General features: G+C 41.0%; 1 protein-coding gene across 3 annotated transcripts in view; it reads left to right on the plus strand.

The window, feature by feature from the left end:
• ANO10 (anoctamin 10) overlaps positions 1 to 19,569 on the plus strand; it is a 229,792-nt gene that overhangs the window by 163,707 nt on the left and 46,516 nt on the right. For all 3 annotated transcript variants that reach the window (XM_055321414.1, XM_055321416.1, XM_055321415.1), the window contains one exon: positions 3,967 to 4,083. In XM_055321414.1, coding sequence (XP_055177389.1) covers positions 3,967 to 4,083 — 117 coding nt within the window. The remainder of the gene's footprint in view (positions 1 to 3,966; positions 4,084 to 19,569) is intronic.

A 19,569-nucleotide genomic window follows, 5' to 3' on the forward strand; every position in this document is an offset into this window, starting at 1 on the left:
CTTCCTCCATGTGCTGCTTCTCAAGCTACATTTCCGACCTCTCCCTCTGTTCATCACACCTGTTACGTTCCTCCAGTTCTGTCCTGTGCCATCTTCTTGCTTCATCTCATCTTTTCTCCCTCACTGTGCATCCCTGTGAGTCTCACCCATTCCCATGACATTATGTGCCACTTATGCACATACCCCAGACTCCCAGAAGTTTGCCCCCAGCCCTGTCATGAATGTGAGGCCTCTGTACCCCAGAGCCTGTTGAGTATCTCTACTTAGACACCTAAAAGTCCATCGCCCACGTAAACCTTCTCCCTCCAGCCTGCTCCTCATTCTGTGCACATCATCATGGAGGAGCCATGGAGGCCTGTCTGGTCCTCTGCTGGTGAACCCTCCATTCATTCCTGGAAGCTCCATCTCATTGATCTCACACACATCAGCTTGCCCTGCTGACCTGCCTGTGCTTCTGTAGCCTCCGCACTTGTCCACTCTCTGTGCCACAAATGGACAAATCTGAGCCCATCATTCCTATATTGGTACCTCCAGTGCCTCCTCACTCAGCTTCTGTGTCATCCAGTTCCTGGGTGCCCCCATAGGCCCTCTCTCCTCAACCCCACCATCCTTTGGTTCTCTCTCTGGGAATGCTCCTCCCCTTTCCTAGCCAACTCCTCATCTGAATGTCTCTGCTCAAACATACTTTCTTCAGGAAGTCCTCTTAAAACTCCTGCAAACGGGAATAACTAGCAGTTTCTTGTCCTGTGTATACTGGGCAGTACCAATCACACATGGCATTAGGGGATGGCCTATAATCATGTCCTCCTCTACACTGTGTGCCAGAACATCATCTCGTTCATTATAGAATCCTTCGACATGTGGCCCATGCCTAGCACACTAGACACTGATAAATGTGAGAGGATGGACTTCCCTCTGGCTTTTATGGTGCTAGTAGCAAGCTAAGGAATATTCAGCTGTGTGGAATGAAACGCCGGGACACCTGCACCCCGATGTTTCTAGCAGCCATGTCCACAATAGCCAAACTGTGGAAGGAGCCTCGGTGTCCATCGAAAGATGAATGGATAAAGAAGATGTGGTCTATGTATACAATGGAATATTCCTCAGCCATTAGAAACGACAAATACCCACCATTTGCTTCAACGTGGATGGAACTGGAGGGTATTATGCTGAGTGAAGTAAGTCAATCGGAGAAGGACAAACAGTGTATGTTCTCATTCATTTGGGGAATATAAATAATAGTGAAAGGGAATATAAGGGAAGGGAGAAGAAATGTGTGGGAAATATCAGAAAGGGAGACAGAACATAAAGACTCCTAACTCTGGGAAACGAACTAGGGGTGGTGGAAGGGGAGGAGGGCGGGGGGTGGGGGTGAATGGGTGATGGGCACTGAGGGGGACACTTGACGGGATGAGCACTGGGTGTTATTCTGTATGTTGGTAAATTGAACACCAATAAAAAATTAATTTATTAAAAAAAATATTCAGCTGTGTGGTTTGTGTGGAACTCTTCAAGGAGCATAACCCTGAAGGTGTTCAGTGGGAATTTAAAAGCTTAAAATAAGAAGGTCTATTAGGAATCTATTTTGCAAATACAGTTCAAAAGAAACGGATTTCTCTACATACAGGCCTTTAAAAACATTTAATGTAGGGATGCCTGGGTGGCTCAGTGGTTGAGCCTCTGTCTTTGGCTCAGGGCCTGATCCTGGAGTCCCAGGATTAAGTCCCACATCTAGCTCCCTGCATGGAGCCTGCCTCTCCCACTGCCTATGTCCCTGCCTCTTTCTCTCTGTGTCTCTCATGAATAAATAAGTAAAATCTTAAAAAAAAATTAGTATAAAATATTTTAGGAAAACAAACTACAGAGCTACTCATAAAAACTTATTGCTATGGAAGTGTTTTAACTATGTTAAAATGATTTCCTATTTTAACTGATCTTGTCTAATAAACACCAATATTTTTAATTCATGAGGGTTATGAACATTTTGTATGGCACATATGAGCATTGAGGTCTGTAGCAGCCTTGCTCGGTTGCCCAGTAACTGGTCCCAGTTCCCAAAGGAGAGGTGACACATCTTATAGGCACCTTGTATCCAAGGGAAGATCTCAGCAGTGTCTTTTTTCTCCCTGGTTCCCTCCAAGACTCCAAAGAAGAAAAAATGGGTACAGATTTGTTGGGAGAGATGGAGAGAGGCCAGTGACCTGACTCATGGTAGGGTTCTGGAAGTTTGGGAACACCCTATTTTGGAAAACGTGGAAGATTTCTTTTCATCTGTTCATTTGTTCATTTCTTGTCTAGTATTTCCACTGAAGAGGTTAAGTCTTACATAAAATTAAATGTCAGTACTCCCAATAGAATGCAGTAAAGATACAGCATACCTTTTTTGAGTTGTTTGTTGTTTGTAGATTTTATCCAGGTTCCTGTTCGTTTAACTCAATTAGTTCAGACTTACAACAGATGATGTCACCTCATCCATGCTGTTATCTACTAGTTTTCACACTGTAGATGCTTAATCAGTACCTTCCAGGTGTCTTTGGTCAGAGCAGTCACACTGTGGTGGAGACCACCTGGCCCTGGCTCACTCTACATCTCGTTAATACCTAGAGTGCCTGGACTGCCCTGGGGCTCTGCCCATTTTCAGGCTTTTGGATTAAATTATTGATTGTTCTGGCATGATGGTGATTTCCTTCATGATTTCATGCTTCTCCCAGAAGATACCCATGTGGTATTCGCACTTCATCCTCCTTTTGAAAATATCACAGTGGGATCCCTGGGTGGCACAGCGGTTTGGCGCCTGCCTTTGGCCCAGGGCGCGATCCTGGAGACCCAGGATCGAATCCCACGTCGGGCTCCCGGTGCATGGAGCCTGCTTCTCCCTCTGCCTATGTCTCTGCCTCTCTCTCTCTCTGTGTGTGACTATCATAAATAAATAAAAATTAAAAAAAAAAAGAAAATACCACAGTAAGGGGTTCATTTAGTTTTTTTTTAAGCTGTCCTCTTTTTCTGTCAATAATTCAATGTAACATTTCTTAGAGGTTGTTCTAGTTCCTTCACTGATTTTCGAAATATCTTTTAATTATTTCTTACCTTTAAAAATCATCTCACAGCTTTTAATATTTAGTAATTCATGCTGTCATCAAAGAGGCAGCTTTATTCTTTTCATCGTTCAGACTTGTGTGGGTGTTGATCCTGGATCACAAGATGATACTAGAATTGTAAAAGCATCAGTAGGTCAAGGCCATGCATTTGAGGTCCCTTTGGCTTACTCGGTTTTGCAGAGAAAAAAAGCGTAATTATAAACCTTATATCATTATGGTATAGAGAACCTCTGTATGATTTTAGTGTAGAAGGGTTCTAAGCTTCACACGTTCTAATGGATACACTCTATTTCTGTGTACCGGCCCTATAGTATACAGAGTCAGCAGGGTAAGATATTATATTTATAGCCAACCAATTCATCCATATTTATTGATTATCAGAAAGAAACTACACCAGGCACTTTTGGGGATGTAGAGGATTCAAGGCACCTGGTATTTAAAATGATACACATTTCATTCAGGTAGCATAGCACAGGGAAGATGTTACTAGGCAAAGAGTCTGCCCATGTCATATGCTGAGATACTTTGGGAAATTAGACACAGGTAGAAAAAAAAACATTTTGTGAAAGACTTTTCAGAATAACTTTCATTTTTCTATAAAACACTAAAAGTAGCATATGATACCAATTTAAGAGAATACTGATTTTAAAAGAGTAAAGCAAAGTAAGATGGTAGTTATTGAGTGGGCCACAGTGGGGTGCGTTAAATGTAACTCTTGGGCCTGGTTGATCTCTGATACATTACAGGCCAGTCATTGGAAATTACCCAAGATTCATGAGAAGAATCACAGATTGCTTAGGTACTATTTTGTTTCATTGCACATGTGGTCTAATGTGCCATATCAACATATACTCTTTCTTATTTTCAGCATGCACTCCTGGCTTTAAAGTTTATACTTGCATTTGCCATCCCTGACAAACCACGGCATATCCAGATGAAACTGGCCAGATTGGAGTTTGAGTCTTTGGAAGCACTCAAGCATCAGGTAAGGGCAACTTGTCCTGAAAATCAGTATATTTTTTTAGCAAATGCCAGGGGCCATAATTTAGAGGACTCACTCTCAGCATCTCCTTCAGCCTTGAAGTTACTAGCTTAAATAAATACAGAAGACTCCAGTTTAGGATGGTATAACAAAACAAGATCCTAATAATATGAGCAATGAATAGATTTAAAGAACTAAACTAAGCAAAACAAAAGTATTTGAGCAATGTTAAAAAAAAAAATGGACCTAGCATTCAGCAAAAGAACAAGACAGGGATTTCCAAGAATCATCCTAGGGCGGCCCCCACAGTTTCTAAGCCTGCCTTATACAGAAACATTAAGCAAGGAGAAGTGAGTAAATAGAATCTTGCATAATATCTTGCATGGAATGAGGGAGAACGAGAAAGTGTGGGCAAAAACAGCAAAAATGCTATGAAAGTAGAAACTTCTTCCCAGGGGTTTCCACATTCTACTAGAGATGATGCTGAAGATACTCATTTTGACTTTCTGCTTATAGCAGAGTGTGGGTAGGAAGACAGAGATTCCTCCATGCCCAGAGCTAGTTCTCTCCAGTGATAGATACATAGGAATCAAACCAGGGAGAAGTATCATTTGATGCGACAAGCTCTGCATCCAGGACCTGGGTTCTGACCTACATAGTCCATCAGGCTCCCAAGCCACCTTGTATAGGAATGTTTCCTTTTATATCTGGGGAGGTGGGAGGAAAAAATTGCAAGGAGGACCCCCAAATGACCCTCTGATAGAAGCAAGGGCGCCAAGATAGTACAAGAGATGGGAGTCCCCATGCTGGAGCAGAATGTACCCATGATTAGAAGTGTCCCCAGGATAGGACTTGTGGTAAGAGTACTGCGAAGAGGGAGAAGCGTGGGTCACCCAGCAGGGCACAGCAGTGGGGAGGCTACATTACTGAGGTTCAGTTTCTGAGGTGCAGGGCAAGTTCTAGGCAGTGTATGTGTATGTTAAATCAAAATCTGAGTATCATGCTCCCCAGTGAGGCACCAGAAGCACTCATAGCAGTGTCAGCAAACCTATTCCCACCACTGATGCTTCGCATTGTGCGGGGTCTGCTGACCAAAGCAGTTTTACAAGAGGAATAAGTAAGAAGGTCAAGTAACCTGGAGCAGGCAGATGTATTACCTCTTGAAGATGATAAGGTTATAAATCTAAAAATCACCAGGTAAGGTAAGTTACTGGAAGCAATAGGAAAACTTGGTAGGTTCGAAGGTTTATCTAAAAATTATTTCCTTTCATAAGACATAATGGCCATTTGAAAATACTGTTGAAAAAAAAATTTCCATTTACCAAAAAAGCCAAAATAGAAATCCTTTAGGTAATAACTTATAAAAACAATATGGGTAATCTAGGTAAAGAATATTTTTAAAACTCTACTAGGACCAAAAGATTCAGTCTTGTGAAAATGTGATGCCAGTTCAAATATATAGAAATAAACATTTGAGAATAGCAAGGAGATTTCTGAAAAAGAAGAAAAATGAGGCCTCCAGCTCTGCCAGATATTAAAATGTATTCTGAATAATACAATAGTTATAGTAATTAAATCCATTCTGAATTAGGGAAGAAATAGATCAGTGGAATAGAGCAGAGAGTCTGTAAATGGACCCAAATAAAACTGGGACTTTAGTTTATGGTAAAATTAACACTCTGTGGTAATGGGGAAAAAGGTGGATTGTTTGTTACATGGTCTGATGACAAACAATTATTTGGGAAAAATATTATACTTTATTTTACCTCATTCTTACCGTGCCTCTTGCCACCACCCTCCTGCAAAATTCAGATAGGTAAGAGATATAAAAAGCACAACAATTTAAAGTTTCTATATGACAAAAGAAAAACCCTCAAAAGATAAATTGGACAAACTGGGGAAACACTTGCAACATAAGAAAAATGGTTAAGATCTTTAATTCAAGCAGCATTTTGATAAATCCATTAAAAAAGACAAGCCAGAATCAAAGCATAGGAAGAAGTGTTCAACCTCACTCACCATTAAAGAAATATAGGTTCAAACAGTGAAACATGACATTTTACTCACTCACCCTATTGGCAAATGGTGGTTGATAACCTGTTCCCACTGGGTGTGGGGAAATGGACACTTTTCTATACTTGACAGAAGTGTAAATTGGCCCACCCTTTCTGGAAGGCAGTTGAATCAAAATTTAGATTACCCCCAACCAGAATTACTCTTGCTAGGGTGATGGTTATAACTGCAAAGTGGACCACAGTAAGGTTGTCAAAGCATAGAAATGAAGTATAGCAAGAACCCAGACACAACTAAACTCAGTAGGAAACAGTTTAAAATAATTATCATATGATAATGGCTGCACATGAGAACATTCTATGAACCCGCTCTTTAAAAAGATCTCTTTTGTGCCGGCGTGTGTGTCACGTGCATGCATGTGCACAAAGCTGCATGTGTGAGTGTGTATTTGCTATTTTATTAAGTGGAGAGAGCAGGATGCAGAACAAGTTTGAGTTAAATTTTGAAGAAGAGAAATGGGTGAATGCAAACGTGCATTTGTTTTCCCTAGAAGGGCTTCTGGGAAACCCTGAGTAGTAGCTACCTTTGAGGAAAAATGAGGATATCTCTTTTCACATACAGTGTGAATTTTCTGACCGTGCACACGTACTACTTATTTAAGAGCAACAGGAATTCTCTGGGAGGGGGATGATTTGCCATTTGTTACCTTTATGCTTTTCTGCATTTGAAACACTCATATAAGTAAATGAGGAATAAAGTCTTCCCTCATGTGTTGGTGGTTTGAATAATTCCTTAAATTCCCTAATGCCATTTTCAGGCTCCCCTGAACGCATTCTTCACACACCCTTCCTCCTTCTTCCTTACTCTTTATACAGATATTCATATGCTTTGGTTTTTCCCTTAGAAAAAAAATTAAACATCAGGTGAAATTTTCAGAGTAAAATTTACTTCGTATAATATATATTTTACACACCCAAGTTTGAGGGCATGAATCGAATGTGGAAACCCAGAGGTTATCTGAGGCAAAGTGGGATTTGTCCTAAGTGGGCCTCGGGTGAAGTCAGGGTGAGACCAAGGCTGAGGGCAGACTAACCTGAATTTGGCACCCTGCTCAGTATTTCAGAGTACTTGCTCAGCTCCTGTTTAAAGGAGAGACTAAAATCATAGAGGTGAGGGGCAGAACACAGTCTCTTCCCATAGCCAGTTTCCTTAAACTTGTGAGGAGCCCATGGGCACAGACAATTATAAGGTCTTCAATGTTCTGATCCCCAAATTATGTGCATCTTCTTTCCTAAAATGTAGTTGTCGGAAGCCCAGGTGCCCTGTGGTCCCTCCTGGCTGTCCTGTGCCACACCAGCTCTCTTCTACGGTTGTCCTCCCCTGCTTAGCAGAAGGAAGGCACCCCTCACTGTCTTGAACCCTACCCTGTGTCTTGTCCCCAGGGTGAAAGCCTCACAGCTAAGAGAACCTTACAACATTGAGGTATCAGGGACTAAACTGTGTTCCTATAAAGGCACCCCAGCCACCCACTTGCCAAAACCAAATCCATCTCCTTAAAAGACACATTTCTAAAATGTTTCCAGGAATGTATGTCCAATAATTGCTTATCAATATGTATGTTATATTTACGTAATTTTTATCATGTATGCCCCAATTATAACTGTAATGACCAGTTGGTCTAGAAGAAAATTTTGAACACTTATAGTGAGACTCAAAGTCACAGGGAATGTTTTTAAGTTTAAAATTTTTATTTTTATTTTTTTATTTTTAAAGATTTTATTTATTTACTCATGAAAGACAGAAAGAGAGAGAGAGAGAGAGAGAGAGAGAGAGAGAGAGGTAGAGACACAGGCAGAGGGAGAAGCAGGCTCCACACAAGCCCAATGTGGGACTCGATCCTGGGACTCTGGGATCATGCCCTTAGCCAAAGGCAGACACTCAACTGCTGAGCCACCCAGGCGTCCCTAAAATTAAAAATTTTTAAATTTAAAATTTAAATTTCCATTTATTAGCATATTAGTGAAGTAGAGAATGACAGTGATTGATACTTTCAAGAAAAAAAATATTAGGATAAAATTCTTTGGGAGAAAGGGCAAGAAAATAGGATTTCAAAGAGGAGAAAAAAGGAAAAACATGAAATTGTTATTATTAATTAAGAGGATATTCTCCTACTTTTTATTTTTTTAAATTTTTTTTAAGATTTTATTTATTTATTTATGAGAGATACAAAGAGAGAGAAAGAGGCAGAGAAACAGGCAGAGGGAGAAGCAGGCTCCACGCAAGGAGCCCGATGTGGGAATCGATCCCGGGTCTCCAGGATCACGCCCTGGGCTGAAGGTGGCGCTGAATCGCTGAGCCACCCAGGCTGCCCTTCTCCTACTTTTTAAATAGGTGATGATGGGATCACACAGATGCAATACCCACCATTCTATGGTATTTCATAGAAATTCTCAGACATCTTTAAAAGAATGATCTAATAGCTTGTTTTTAGTATTTGTAGTATGCAAATATGCAATATCTATAGTAAGTTTGCAAATACATTTTTACAGTTACTTAATTTATGGTGTGTGGGATGGCAGGTAGCACCCCAAAATTTTAGGAGGTATGGAAGCAAAAACATGTTTTAATTGAATGGCATTGTCTTTGGAAGAATTTTGGTAAATCAAAAAAATTTGGTAAATGCATCGATTGCATTTCTAGTGAGGTTTCATAGATTGGGGCAGGCAACTCCCTGGCCATGTGTACATACCTGAACTCCATGTCACGGTGAGATCCTGCTCCATGCTAGTAAGGCTTTCCTCTCACTCAGGATTTCACGTTGTCATGTATTTGTCTAAAAAGCAAAGGGTCGGGGATCCCTGGGTGGCGCAGCGGTTTGGTGCCTGCCTTTGGCCCAGGGCGCGATCCTGGAGACCCGGGATCGAATCCCACGTCGGGCTCCCGGTGCATGGAGCCTGCTTCTCCCTCTGCCTATGTCTCTGCCTCTCTCTCTCTCTCTCTCACTGTGTGCCTATCATAAATAAATAAAAATTTAAAAAAAATTATAAAAAATAAAAATAAAAATAAAAAATAAAAAGCAAAGGGTCTGTGGTCTGTTATGATGTTGGATATTAACATGTCTTCTCTTACTAAATACATTTACCTGGAAGTCCTGCTGCAGAGCTGTTATATTTGCTTTGAGGGTGCTCATAGGTGTGAATGTTTACTGTGGACATGGCTAAATGATCTCTCAGGTCATCTTAGCTCCTGGCTTCCTCTGTCTTCAGATATGCTCTACCTAACAGCAAAGCAAAGCCCTAATTCAAAGGCAGAATTTATTAATACACATCATCATTGAAAAATAAAGAACTAACCAAAATTTTGTCTCATGTTTCATGTTATTTTGTTTGTTTGTTTGTTTATGAATGAATGAAATTAAGCTTTATGCCCACCATGGGGCTTGAACCCACCCTGAGATCAAGAGTTGCATGTTCTACCGACTGAGCCAGCCAGGTACCCCTCCCTGTCTCATACTATTTTAAAAGAAGAAAAAAGAATCCAGGACACTTGGGTGGCTCAGCTGGCTAAACACCTGACACTCGATCTCAGCACAGATCTTGATCTCAGGGTCATGAGTTCAAGCCCCACATTGGGCTCCACAGTGGGCATGGAGCCTACTTAAATAAAAAATAAATAAATAAAAGTTTAAAAGAAGAAGAAAATCTAAAAGATTTGAAGTCTCTTTGGGCTTTTTTCTTCCGAAGACATAGGTGTGATTCTCTGATTAATATCACCTTCTAAGAAAACGTGATTTTGGTGCTGATTTTGCTGTTAAGATTCTGGAGGGACAGAAATGTCCAGCAGGTTTTGACTCATATTTACCAATGCCTTCAAACAGGGCATTCTAGCTTGTCATAGCTCTCTTGCACTAAAATTGATTTTAAATCTGTGCATGTGCAGCTCAAATGCATCTGCTCCATGCAGTGGGCTGTAGACAGTGATGAGTGCTGTGCTCAAGGTTTCCGAGGGTCTTGAACTGCAAACCAAGTAAAAGCATTCCTCTCTCCACTACTTTTTTGTTAAAAGTATAATCTAAGAATAACAGGTCCAGAGTAAAAGCTGGATGGAAGAGCCTGTGCCAGATGCCTGTCTCCTGTTCCTTCTTGCTGGTCCGTGGCTTTGTTGCATGGTTGGCCCTGCTGCTTGGGCCATGCAAGTTTGTGTTGTTGTTAGTCGAGGCAAAGATTTTTTTATTACATTGCCTGTGTCATCTCACTGTCCAGAAGATCCTAGAAATGAAAGGTCACCTACTTAGTACTTTTCAAAAACCCAGATTAACTGACATGTCTTCAGTTTACTTACTGAACTATTAATGACTTTTCTAGGATATAGAATTTTTCTTTAATCTGACATTTAACTATAGGCTTTGTAAATAAGTAGAGCCTCAATTCACTGGGCTATTCCCATGTATCAGAGGCAGAGAGAGCTTCTGCAGGGTCCTCTGGTCAGTTGGTGGGCCCAGGTCAAAATGGAGTTATTAAAGACAGAAATAAACCTCATTGGTGCCTAGCCTATCCCCTGACATTTTCACTGTTAAGTGACCAGAAATTGACAGTAAATCTGTCAATAGAAATTATTACTTATGAATAATTAGTATATTATGTTTAATTTGCATCTGAATTGCTACTTTTCAAGTTCCTATTATATGAACAAAACCTTACTGAAAATTTTAAGTCATCAGGCAGTTCTTAAACTGTACATCTTGAATGTAGAACTTTTGAAAAATACATGTGCCTGGACCCCACACCTGAAGAGTTGGATTCCCTAGATCTAAGGTGGGGCACAGGCACCCTCATTTAAAAAGCCTTTCCGGTTGCTCCAAACTCTTCACCCCTAATCCTCAGTCCCCAGCAAACATAGATCCCGAGCACAGGCAGTTGAGTGCCAAGAACAATTGAAGTCTGGGCCATAAATGAGGCAGGTAGTCTCTTTGCACTTCAATGTTCTGTTTTATGAAATGAAAGGCCCAGAAATCTACATTTTTGCACAGCACTATTGTTGTTGTTGTTTAAGATTTCATTTACTCATCTGACAGAGAATGAGAGAGAGAGAGCACAAGCACACAGAGTGGCATGCAGAGGCAGAGGGAGAAGCAGCCTCCCTGCTGAGCAGGGACTCAATCCCAGGACTCTAGGACCATGACCCAAACTGAAGTCAGATGCTTAATCAGCTGAACTACCCAAGTGCCCCCCAGCACTGGTTTTAATGCAGGAGCCCTGGAGCCCATTTGGAGCAGTGCTCTGTTGGTCCACGTTCCTCACAGCTGTGATGGGAGGAGACAGAGGAAAGGAGATGCAGTGAGAGCAGCTCCTTCTTCTGTAGCAGATAGGAAACTATAGCATTTCTAAATATATAGGCAAGTTGGATGTACTTGAAGGTGAGAGGCAAACTGGGGAAAATAAAATTGTTTGCTTAGCAGAGGGCATTTTCAAAGAATTAGGCTTCAGTTGGTGAGACCTTTGCAAAGAATTCTAGATGGTAAATATCATCCTAGAGATGCCCTTTTCTTTTCAAATTGATTTATTCAATACTTGATAATTTTGAGATTTGATTAAAATTAGAAAGGAGTCACTCAGTGTCCTGGAGCACAAGGATACTGCATCTTCAGTACAGTCCCCACTTTCCCTGGCCTCGGGGCAGCCAGCCATCCCAGAGCCAAGCACCTATAGAATCCAGAGTGCTAGGTCCAAACGCAGCTTTTGAGAAAGATAACAGCCTCAGAAATCAGTTAGGAAGAACAAGATAAGGGCTTTAAGAAGACACCACAGTGCTAATTATAGTCCTCAAGGGCCTCAAATCAGGTGTGGGACCCTTGCCAGGCTGGGCCATCTGGGCTGGGGCCTTCAGTGATGTCTTTGTTTCCTAGGGTTAAGTATATTTAATCCATTTCCAGCATTTACCTCTGAACTTCTCTGAACTTCTCTTCCCTGCATCTGTGCTCTCGAGTTGTGGTAGATAAATAAACATTTTTAAGGGAAAGTTAAAAGTTTCACAGTCTGGAACAAAGGTGCTAAAGCATTTGACTATTGGATATATAGGCACAAGCTAGTTTGCCAATATGTGGTTCAGAAGAAAATGAGTCCAGAGAGAGAATTGGCTTCCAAGGAAGCTAGTGGCAGACGGTGCTGGAACCTTAGTTCTTGGGGAGGAATGGTCCATGTTCCAGGGCCCCAAGCCACATCCCAGCCTGGTAAGCTGTGGTGCTTTGAGACTTGGGATGGTCCCTCTGAGATGACCTCTCCCTTTCTCTTATGTTGTCATCTCCCCAACACAACAAGGCCCTGGGTGCCTACCAATTATGGTCAGAGTGAGACGTTGTGTAGAAGACACAGCATGAAGCTGGCCGGTTCAGGGAGCTGGGCTGGCCAAGGACTACCTTGTACTACATCAGTGGGTGAGCTGGGAAGTGATTTGGGGGAAAATGGTGCCATGATACCAGATCAGGTGGCTAGTGCCAGCTCCACTCTTGGAGCAGTCCCCCCTGTTTTCGTGGCCTGCACACAGCTGGGCAGTAATAAGAGCCAGAGAGGTAGTAAGGCTGGCATGCAGTAGGTGGTCATATGAGCCAGGCATTGCTCTAAGCCTCTGTGTGTGCAGGGACTCCTCTGAGTGGTTCTTGGCCTAGGGTCCCTTAGCCTGTGCGGTTGATTCCTCTCCAGTCCATGCATGCTGCTTCTTCACAGGTGATTACTGCTTGAACGAATACTGGCTCTGTGTGGCCCTTCAGCCCCTCTGTTGTTGCTCTTCCTCTCCTTTCTGGTGTGGCAGGATGCACTGCTCCTGGGTTCCCAAGGACTCTTGCTAATTCATAACTAAACCTCCACCCCATGCCTCCCCTCTGCCCTCAGCATCACACCCCTCACCTTCAAGGGGGAGCACTCCATCCATTGGTGCAGACGACTGTGCAATCCCCTGCTGCACTTGGCCAGGTGGTTCTTTTCTCCTGCGTCCCCTCATCTGGCACAGTGCCTGATGCCCAGAACACTCTGAATAAACCTCCACCTCATAGTTTGTTGACTCATACATAGTTCAGAAGCTAATATATTAAGTAAATGACAACTGATGTCCTTGGACAAGAAAAGAGGAATCTTAAAATAGGTACTCTGACAAAAATGGAAACAGTTAGGTCATATGCCTTTCTGGGATCACTAGGGAAGGGAACGCACTCTGAGGAATTGCATCCGAGCCCTTTAAAAGGTCCCCATACCTAGCCTTGATAAAGCCCAAATTCTATTTTTGTCAAAAAGATGGACTGTGGTTGATAGCTATAACAGTCATGGCTCCTGGAAGATGGTAAGATAAGCCCAAATCAAGCCAGATAAAATTCTAAAGTAGTTTTTACTTGTAAAACTCAGACTCTGGAACAGTCCTCTCCTTACCACTGATGTGTACACATCTTTTCCCCCTGCATTTTCTGTTCTCACTAGAGAAAAAATGCTGTAAAGTACACCAAGTCTTATAGACACTAAAGATGCTTTACTAAAACTCTAGAAAGCCTCTGATCATTTTTGTCTTTCCTAGTAAACAATCCATAGAAATTGTTACTTATCTCATTCCCCTGGTTTTCTAAGCAAAAATTTAAATTTGTGTATCTTAATTATTTTCCCAGATGCAAGAAACATAGCCAAATCAGAACCAGATTTATTTTTACTTGTGGAAATTACTGAATAAGCCATGAAACAGAAAAAAAAATTAACATTTTCCAAGCCAGGATGTGAGTAAGCCAGAAACAGTGTGGGCAGAAGGGGCTTGGAAGCACAGTTCCATTCTGTACAGAAGGGCCTCAAGTTCACAATACCATACCATAGGAGTGACACCCTGTGCTTTGGACCGGGATCACATTGGTCATTGAAATGTGTCTGGATTTGTAAAGAAAACAAGTTCACTTTATAACAAATTAGAGATTTCAGAATGCTTGAAACTTTATACATTTTTTTATTTCTGGCATAATTAACATAGGGTGTTATATGAGTTTCAGGTATACAATATAGTGATTCAGTAATTCTGTACATTACTCTGTGTTCCATCATGAGAATCCCTCTTTCGCTCATCAAAACTATGTATTTTAAGAGGAAGATACTTTAAGTTCTAAGAGTTCAAATCTCAGAGTCCATACTAGAGTAATTTTGACTCATATATGAATGTCAGAGCAGGCTTTTCTTTTCCAGGAAAATGCCTGGGCTGTTATGAATGCAGCTATTTACTTTTTTTTTAACCATATATTCTAGGATATTAAAAGTTATATTGTTATATTGTTGGCTCACCAAGGTCAAAGATATATGTGTGTGACCACCAGACTAGAAGCTTCTTAGAGACAGGATTACTCCAGACACAGGATTTATATTTGTTAAATGAGTAAGTCAGTAATTAAATGAACATCACCAGAATCAAAGCCCCATCTCTTTGTGCCTTTCTCTACAACCGAATTCTAGTCTTTTGACTTGGAAATTATCTCCTGCACATTATATTTGGAATTTGGGAAACCATTATTGAGTATTTGCTATGTCAGGAAACCAGACTTTTTTTTTAACTTTTATTTTTAACTACTAGTAAATTGCTGAAATAGAAAATACTTAATATAATAAATGGTATTGTTTTCCATTGATTTATACTGATACAGAACCTCAGGAATATGATGGACTATTATATCATGCAATGAATGTAAACCTGAGAGATTGGGCTGAAAATACAGTGATTGGTAGTCTAGAAAATTCAGACTTTAAAATAAATCCTTAAGAACAGCACAGATTAAAAAAAAAAAAAAGAACAGCACAGATTTGTCTCTGACTTCTAAGAATAGAATACAGAAAACAAATGTTTGGATTAGGAACTTTTTGAAATACTGCCCAGATAAAGGAAAATAATTACATTAATAATGGCTCTAAGAATGTAAATAGTAAATTATGGTGAATTCATATATGAGTCAAAATTAAAATATGGATATTAAAATTCAACAAATATTGAATACATTCTGTGACCAAAGCATAAAAATATAAATTATCAGAAATTCCCTACATCATGTAATTGTCAAATGTTAAAGGAAGAAATTCTCAATCCTGTCCCAAACCCCAACTTTATAGATTAAGGAAAGGATCACTAACTGTGGTTGTTAGCTTCCAAGATGGTCCCCAATGATCCCTGCCTCCCAAGTACTTATATCCTTGTGACATCCCATCCCAATAGGATACTATAGAATGTTGGTATATCTCTTCTGAGTCTAGGTTGTAAAATATAAGTAATAAACATGGCTTCTGTCATCTTCTCCCTTTTGGATCATGTGCTCTTGGGAAACTAGCTGCCATGTTGTGAGGACACTCCAAGTTGGAGGGGGTCAAGGAGATCTGACTGCTGGTTGATCTAGGCAGTAGGAAGCTCCTCCTCCGTCCTTGGAATGTATGCTCTACCCACCATTCCCACACTAAAGAGCCATTTCAGGGACGCAGCCTTGAGAGAGTTGGTGTTGAGACTGTCTGGACTATACATGCAACTGAACCCTCTTCAGGTCTCTGTATAAATGTAAGATTCTGGAGGTCAGGTGTGGAGACCTGACCATCCTACTCATCTCTTGGCCACCCAAGACAAGCCTCCCCCATCATCTTCCTTGCTTGTCAAACCTGCCACCTGCCAACCTGGAGTGTCCTGCCTCTTTGGTCTCTCCCTCCCTTCTATGTATGGGGTCAGTTTCAGATTTCACCCAGAGAACCCCAAGGTTGTGAACCAGCACGCAAGCAGCCAATGGAGAGGCCCACATGACTAGAAACGTGACCAACTGCCAACAGCCAAGTGAGCCATCTTGGAAACAGATTCTGCAGTCGGCAGACATTTTCTGTGAAACATCAGGTAGTAAATGCTAAGGTGTGGAAGCCATAGAGTCTCTATCAGAACCACTCAATTCTGCTGTTGTTGTCCAAAGACAGCTATAGGCAATATATAAATGAAAGGAAGAGGATGTATTCAATAGAACTTTATTTATAAACACTGGGATTGGGCTAGATTTGGCCTCAGGGCCATCATTTGTCATCCCCAGCTCTTAGCCTAGTCAGGCCTCCAGATGCCTGCAGCCCCTGCCTTCCTCCTGACTGCACTTTCACTGGAGGCCCTGAGCCAGAGCCACCTGGCTGCTTCCAAATTCCTCACCAACAGAAAGCATGGAAATAAATGCAGGTGGTTTTAAGCCATGAATTTGAAATTTCAGAGTAATTTGTTAAATGGTAATAGATAACTAATGCACCAGTTATCCAGGAAAAGGAGGCTGGATGAATCAAGTTTGACTATGAGGGGATAATTGTTGAGGCTAAGTGGTAGATAGATACATGGGAATCATTACATTATTCTCTCTACTTTTGTGTAGTAAGCTAAAAGGGGAGAAAAAGGAAAAAGAAAAAAACTGTTAAGTAATTTGTCTAAAACCGGACCATCACAAAATCACAAAGCCTACCCGGCATACCCAGCCAGGTCTCTGGCTCTGAAGTGCTGTGTTCTCTTGGCTTCCCCTTCCTGCATAAATAGCAAGCAGTAAAGATTTAACTATTTGCCTAAGTTTTCCAATTCTTTACAACCTTACTAACTCCAGCTTAACATGCAAGATAGTTCTTTGGACTTTGATACCATTGTTCTTGTTAAGCCATCTTGTTAAGCCTTTCTACTTCTTTATACCTCTTTATGCTATGGACTATAGAATTAGTCATTCCTAGGGGTTGGAGCATTGCTCAGAAATCTACAGATCCTACCTCACTGTGGTCTGGAATACAACAGTGCTTGCTGTTTACATTCTTACTGAGCACTGCTTTCACCAGAGCACTTACAAATCCATTAAGCTTAATTAATTCTTACACAGCCTATGAGAATCAGCCTGGCAGGTTTCACTTTTGGATTTTATAGATGAGAAGACAGAGACTCTGAAAGTTAAAATGGTCAGACAAAGGCAGTCAGGTCCAGAATCTGGCTCCTGGCCCAATGTTCTTCCTTCCTTCCTATACTACCTCTTTCGTGCTTAAGAAAGATTTGATTTTGGCCCAGGTCATGATCTCAGGGTCATGGGATCGAGCCCGTCGTTGGGTTATGCACTCACTGGGGAGTCTGCTTGAGATTCTCCTCTTTCCCTCTGCCCCTCCCACTGCATTCTCTCTCTCTTTCTCTATCCCTCTAAAACAATAAACAAATCTTTTTGAAAAAAAAAAAGAAACAGAATTTGACATTAAATAAAATACAATTCACCATCTAAAAATAGCTATCACCGTAGTTGGTACATAGTATGTTCTAAAACAGTGAGTTTAACTTTCCTTTAAAATCCCTTTGAGGGCAGCCCGGGTGTCTCAGAGGTTTAGCACCGCCTTCAGCCCTGGGTGTGATCCTGGAGACCCGGGATCCAGTCCCATGTCAGGCTCCCTGCATGGAGCCTGCTTCTCCCTCTGCCTGTGTCTCTGCCCCCCTCTCCCTCTCTCTCTCTCTCTGTCCCTCATGAATAAATAAATAAAACCTTTTTAAAAAATAAAATAAAATCCCTTTGAAATCGGAAATCACCCTGAAAGAGTTTTAATTGGTGATATAAATAATGTGTTGATTGGTAGGTACATGAAATGGATATTTGAAATAACTTGCCTTTTGATCCCTTACATTGACCACATGTACTCACCTCCCCCAGAGTAGTTGATGAGTTGGATTCAGAGAATGGGTCTCAATTATTCTGCTCCTGTAGTTCCCCAGGAGAACCATGGAATATGATTTCGTGTTGGATTTTGAACACCTCGTGCATTTTACCAGATGTCCTTGGCAATGCCATTTACAAGCAAGATGAAATGATGTGTATGGGTGAAGAAAATGGTGGGAGAACAAAGAACGAAATACCAGGCCTGGCGAAATGTCCTGGATTATGAAATTCAGTTCCAAAGTAGATCACCTTCCGTTTTCTTTTTCCTTCCAAAAACCTGTTTAATTTTGTATTAGGAAATGATTTTTTTCTCATAAACTTTTGAGTTTTTATTTTATTTTTGTATTGGAGGCTGACCTTTCAGATCAAGTGTCCACCAGGTAACTGTGTTGTCAGGGCTATAACTTTAAATTCTTGATCTCTCTCACAAGCCAATTTGGAATAAAACCTCTTATTTGTAAATGGATCTCAAGATTTCTCTCCAGTTTTTCATTCAGGTTGCTTAAAGCAGTGTTTGTGTGGGTAGATTTGCAGTCTCTTTTGTTTGAATTGTCATTCAAAAAAAATGAGAGACATACTTTTTAATTTTCAAGTCTGGTTTTAGTCACAGGCACAAGAGAAAATGATCTGCCAAGTGTCTGGGAAACACAGCACCAATGCCTCTCCTTTCACATGTGATGAATATTGTTTTGATTAGAAGCAGAATAAAGCCAGGTTGCTTTTTTTGACTTCTTGAACTAATGAATTCACTTTTTTTTTTAAGTAAATTGTAGAAAACAATTTCCAAAACATCAGTCTGGGTTATTCAAACTTTATTCAGGATAGCTGTGCACAAATCATTTCTGTGAAAATGATGTGTGATTCAACAGTTACCATCAGAGAAATTCGCTAAGGAATTGTCATCTTTATGTCTGTACCCAAACATTGGCATTTAGTGAAGCACTTTGGTTCTCTAAGGATGTAAAATGGGGCAGGAGCCGGATGGATGGGTTGCATGTTCCCAGTGTTAAGATGATGGCTTTTGGAGTCAGGTATATCCCAGCTTCACTACTAAGTAAACTTCCTCTGTGAAATGAGTATAATGACAGGAATAATCACGCGGGGTGAGTCAGTAGTCAGTTCCAGGCCGGTAACTGATTCTGAGCCTATAGCTTTTCCACCATTTCCCACCATAGAGCAGATGGGTATAAATACAACAGAATTCTCTGTTGGGTGCAACAAAGAACTTGACCATTGGGAGATAAAATACTCCTTTGCAATACTCCATCCTTAGAAAAGGATGGTTTTAATACTTCATCCTTGGAGGTCTTACAGAAGAAAAGGAACTCCAACTTTGGAGATTTACCTACTTTCAGGCAATGAACTGCCTCAGATCCCCTCCAGCCTGTGATTCCTTAAAAATAGTTACTATGCAGCTGTATTTTAGCCCCGAACAGGTCATCTTGAAAGGCTAATCAACCAGAACTAACTTGGATTTCAAATAAATTTCTGGAAATGAAAACTGGTGTCGAGTCCCCTTCAAAAATTACGATGGGGCTCTGTTGGATAGTTCTTCTTGGGCTCACACTCGCTCATTCAGTGGCAGAATTCACAAGTGGTGGATCTGAAACAAATTAGAGCATAGTCTCTAGTAGGAATAGTGGCAAGAGTTCACGCTAGAATGGAGCTCTGCTGTTGGATTTTGTAGAATCTGTGTGCGTGTGTCTGTCGCACTTTTCTTCTATATCCTCCTCCCCACTCCCCATCAACATTTCTTCCTTCTTTTTTAATATTTTTCAAAAAAGGAA

This window comes from Nyctereutes procyonoides, unplaced genomic scaffold (assembly GCF_905146905.1).
Source record: "Nyctereutes procyonoides isolate TBG_1078 unplaced genomic scaffold, NYPRO_anot_genome, whole genome shotgun sequence".
Taxonomy (NCBI): Eukaryota; Metazoa; Chordata; class Mammalia; order Carnivora; family Canidae; genus Nyctereutes; species Nyctereutes procyonoides.